This window comes from Pagrus major, chromosome 12 (assembly GCF_040436345.1).
Source record: "Pagrus major chromosome 12, Pma_NU_1.0".
In the NCBI taxonomy this organism is placed as follows: domain Eukaryota; kingdom Metazoa; phylum Chordata; class Actinopteri; order Spariformes; family Sparidae; genus Pagrus; species Pagrus major.
This window is the reverse complement of record NC_133226.1, coordinates 20,530,245-20,535,240: the sequence shown is the minus strand read 5'-3', so window position 1 is coordinate 20,535,240 and position 4,996 is coordinate 20,530,245. Positions and strand designations below refer to the sequence as shown.

The window sequence follows — 4,996 nt, the reverse complement described above, 5'->3', positions numbered from 1 at the left end:
CTGTAATAAAATGAAATTAAATGTCAATCTTCGATGCTCTTGCGTACCACCAGGTGGAGCTTGTGTACCAGGGAATCACCGTTTTAAATGAATGAATGAATAAATAAATATATATACCGACATTGAAATAAAGTTTAAGATCAGGGATTCTCTAAGATTTTAATATTTTAAAATGTATGTTAAAAATGATTTAAATAAGGGCAGTTGATGCTCTTTTCTCCTCTGTGTGGGCCCCCTAGTGGCAAGGAGGCCCTATGCATGTGCCTCGATCCAACCCAGTGTACAGGTAAAGTGAAATTTATTTGCATTGCATATTTTCAAACAAAAACAGTGAATACAGAAATAAAAGATCACCTGTGCTGTTCAAAACACAATTAGACAAAAACAATGCAGTTATCACAACGTTAAATTTATTCAGGATTCTCAGCTTATAACCATGTCACGCAAATTAGAAATTTGAATTTACTGATAAAATAAACTTCTCTTGGGTTTCCAGGGTATTCTTACAGCAGAAAAAGAATATACAGTGTGAATTATGTGATTATAGGGCACATGTTGAGACGATGTGGAGCTCAGGTGGAGTCTTTGTCTTGCAGTTTCAAAGCCAGAAGAAGCAGCTCTGACATCTATAAAGCAGAGATGAAGTAAAGTAACAGATCACCATAACACCTTATTTTTAAACAGCTGATAGAAGATTAAGTTAAAGGTATAATCCACAAACTGACCTCTCTGAGATATTTGTCTCTGTCCTCTTCTCTCCAGCCGCTGCGCATTCGAAGCAGCCTGTCTGCGGTTTGTGGCATCTTCTGTTTTTGGTTCTTTTGCTGCATCAGAGCCTCCATCAGGCCGTTGTACTGCTCCATGACTGTGAGCCCAGCTGTGGCTGAGGGCGTGAGGTAGTCACTGTTTGTCTCCTGCAGGCTCTCGATGCTTTTCTTACCCATCAAATGACCTGGGAGGTTGGACATATCAGGATGCATTAGCTGTTTTGGAATAAATCTGTTTGAGGCTAAATTAAAACTGTGATAAGCCCAAATTAAACTGTTAATAATATCCACATTTTCATTACAATGCAAGCCTAGCTGGTCTGAAATAGAGGCTGTCATGAAATCAGATTTTTACAATTATCGTGGCCTAAAGAATTAACAATAACGATATTATTGAGTTATGTCTAGAAAATTTGAAAACAAAAAACAACTGTCAAATTCATCTTTTATTTTTTTGTCTCTTGTGACAAATGACTCAATATATGAGTGTTGGAAGGTGTATAGTAACGATAACTGCACAAGAATGTACAAAAACAACAATTACACTACATTATTCTTCTTGTTTTATGGCATTAAGCTGCATAACTGATGACAAATCAAGAATGGAAAGAAACACAATTGATTTTAGAGGTGATGTATTATTTACACGATATTATCATATATGCAGGGTGGGGTTACTTTAAAAATGTATTTCGATACAGTTACTAATTACCTGTTAAAAAAATTTAGTTAGCATCATAACATTAAAGTAATGTAATTTAATTATTTACTGTCACTTTTGGATTACCTCAATACCAAAAATATGTAAATAAAGACTAGTGAAAAAAAATATCAAGAAGATTCTTTAATTTGATTTTTTTTGTAATCTAATTACATCTTTTTTCTGTAACTGTATCAGATTACAGTTACCTTTTATGTATCCTAATTATGTAAACCCATTACATGTAATCTATTACTCCCAAAGCCTGCATATACATATTATTAAAATGATAAATATTTCATTTATCAAATATCACAGTTATCGTCAATATCGGTGAAAAGAATCTGATGCAAATAATTTGGTATAAGTCTCCTATGAAACATCTTTTTTTTAATCTTAAAGGGTTTAATTCAATTTACCAGAAAAAAAATATTAGCATTCTTTTATGAACCTGTCCAAAAAATACTGATAAAAATATATATTTGTCTATCAAAGATGAGACATATCATCATTATTATTGTTACAAGTGAGCAAATATTTATTATATTAAAATGTTTTGACACAAGAAGATCTTAACGTTTTATCCAAACATACAATATCACATTTAGACAATTTAAAATGATTTACTATTCATTAAAAAGTGAAGTTTCTCTTACCTACAGCCCAGTGATTGCCTCGGGGGTACATCTTTCCAACCACTGCTGCAGGACTCTCTGAGCAGTCCAACATACAGGGTATTGTAGCCAGCATTAAAAAAACTGGCCACACTGGTCTGCAAGTCCATGAAGAGCACACGCACACTCCGCCCATGTTATTAGAGGAGAATGTCAGATCTAAAACAGTCCTCGCAGTTAATCGGCTCGACTTAAAGTTTAAAAAATCTCCACCATGCTCGGTTTTTATTGCTGTGGTCGGAGATGGCAGAGGAGGCTGCAGCTGCAGACGTGCTGAAGTTTCTCTGCCGATGACTGATGGTGAAAGTTAAATGCCCCTCCTGATACAGCTGTGCGTCATGCGCCTCTTTTTAAAAGTAGCAGCAGCGGGATGAGAAAGTGATGAAGGCAAATTATCATCCGCAGCCTGTAATTATAAGTGCTCCTTACTGTTTGCTCAGCGATTGCGTCAACGTCACTGATGGACGCGACTTCTCACTTAATTGCTTCCGTCTCAAACAAACGAGTGGTGGAGATCCTGGCAGTGACCAGAGGTGGAGGAAGTATCCAGATCCTTCACTGAAGAGGAAGAAGTGGTGGTACGGAAGTCAAAATCTATATAAGTTGGTTATTATGTGCAACATATATAGCTGCATATTAATAGCATGTCAGAAGTATTTTAAGGTGGAAGCTGGTTGAGCTGAGCTGTCAGAGAAATCAAGTGGAGTGAAAAGTTCAATATTTTATAATTGAAATGTAGTGCGAGTAGAAAGTACTCCAGTAAAGAGCAGGTCCCTACAAAGAGCACTTAAACGTGAAAATTCACAAGCTGCAAAATTTAGTCAGTAAGTTGATGAGTCTACTGAAAGAAAAAAAAATGATTTGCCAACTATTTTGATAATCAATTTGAGCAAAGATGTCAAACATTTGCTGGTTCCAGCTTTTTTTTTTTTTTTTAATGTAAGGATTTTCTCCTTATCTTTGATGTTGTATGAGTTTTGGAGTTTTGGACCATTGGTCAGTGAAGACGCTATTACAGATGTCACTTTGAGTTCTGAAAAAATATCAGCATTTTCACAATTTTCTGACTAAAGAATTACTCATGAAAATAATTGACAGATTATTTGATAATGAAAATAAGTATTTGTTGCAGAAATGTACTCACGATGGACACTAAAAGGATCCAAATTGATTCAGCACAACAACAGGTATTATCTTTTTATTCCTTGCATTCTTCTTCCTTGTCAAAACCTGGTGCCTACATTACCCACAATGCAACTCAACCACGAACAGTTTGGTTGCAGGTTTCAGTGCGTTATGCTAGCAGCAGCTGATGTAGCCTTGACTTTCTACCTTCATGCAGAAATGAGGAAACCATAAAATAAGAGAACGTGTTGTTTTTTCATAGAAGAGTAGAAGAGTTTCTTCATGAGAAGGTCCTGTCAGCAGGACCACATGGTTAGCTGGTGCCTTCCAAAGCTGTTACAAATCACTGTTGAGAAATAAATCAATTTTATGAAGTGGTTGTTAAGGTTTGAGGGAAATCTTGTTTTGAATTGAAATAAGTACTTGGTGAAATTTAGGAGTCCTGCACTGTATCATGGTAATGCTTTTACAGAAAGAAAGAAAGAAAGAAAGAAAGAAAGAAAGAAAGAAAGAAAGAAAGAAACACTATAAGTCAGTTTGAAATGGTTGTCAAAGGTCCTGTGTTAAAGCCCTGTCCATCCACTCCAACCTCCCAACTCTGCAGACTTTGTTGCTATATAACAACATCACCTGACTTCCTCCTTTGCTCCCGTCATGATGACTATGACTGCTAGAGGGCTTTGTCACTTGATCATGAATGTAAGTCATTAAGGGAGCACTTGTTGAAACAACTGATGCTGTGACAGTCTCTTTAAACTTTATTCTGACAGTGACAGTAATTACACATCACACAAACACTGCTGACGTACTGATGACGCCATCGGCTCTGGCAAACCAGTCTTTGCTGGTTGATGTAAAACACATCACTCGTGGTGCACCAGTGCAGGAAGGCTGCCACAAACTCCTGAGCTTGTTTGAACTCATTTCGTAAGGCCATCAATATAACGGACGTTCATGTGTTAAAGTTCCACAGTGCAGTTTTAAAGTAAATTTGCTTAGTTGCTTTGTATCGCAGGTAACAACACTGTGTACAAATACTCAACTTTACATACGTACAGAAGTTTCATGAGCAAAGAAGGTATCAAAAGTAAAAGTAATCATCACGCAGAATGGCTTCCTTTCAGAATGTGATGTTATTAAATTATGGGACTATAAGACTGATGCATTAACACTTTATGTAAAATCTAGAGGAGGCATGCACGATATCTATCGGACCAATAAATTATCAGCCCCATAATGGAAACACTATTGGTTATTATAATACGGAGCCAAATTGCTCAGGGGTGCATAAATTACAGGCTATTTTTGAAATACAAAAATGTGAAATTATTATCTGTATCGGCCATGAGAAGCAGGTAATTATCAGCTGAAAAAATCCATATCGTGAATAATAATTATTTTAGAAAATAATTATTTAGAAAGTACAGCTGTCAGAATATACAGTAAAAGCAGTATAAAGCAGCATGCATTGATTATTTAAATACAACGCAAGCACCTCTAACTGTACTTGGTTTTTTTGTGAGAAGGGTGAGGGGAAACCTGTAGATAAGAAACAATAGAAAATCAGAAACCGAATGGAAAAACCCCTTTGAGATATATCTTTTATTACGTCATCTGTTGTGCTGCTAAAAATAAGATAAGATAAAAATAAGAACATTCAATTTTCTAAACATCACCTTGTTTTCTAAGGAAATGACGCACAAGTTAAAAAAAAAAATCCACATTGATTG

The 4,996-nt window shown here is 35.8% G+C and overlaps 1 protein-coding gene across 1 annotated transcript; it reads right to left on the bottom strand.

Annotated features, from left to right (window-relative positions):
* Positions 1–343: 343 nt before the first annotated feature.
* On the bottom strand, positions 344–3,002 carry grp (gastrin-releasing peptide). Its single transcript, XM_073478227.1, has 3 exons — positions 2,124–3,002; positions 726–952; positions 344–626 (listed from the first exon to the last, which is right to left on the bottom strand). Exons 1-3 carry the CDS (start codon positions 2,275–2,277, stop codon positions 573–575), a joined length of 435 nt encoding a protein of 144 aa, XP_073334328.1. The 5' UTR covers positions 2,278–3,002; the 3' UTR covers positions 344–572.
* Positions 3,003–4,996: the final 1,994 nt, after the last annotated feature.

Coding starts and splice junctions, on each gene's coding strand:
- grp (XM_073478227.1), bottom strand. CDS start 2,277: ATGGGCGGAGTGTGCGTGTGCTCTTCATGGACTTGCAGACCAGTGTGG. Junction 953..2,123: donor AGGCAATCACTGGGCTGTAG/GTAAGAGAAACT, acceptor CCAACCTCCCAG/GTCATTTGATGGGTAAGAAA. Junction 627..725: donor GAGACAAATATCTCAGAGAG/GTCAGTTTGTGG, acceptor TCTGCTTTATAG/ATGTCAGAGCTGCTTCTTCT.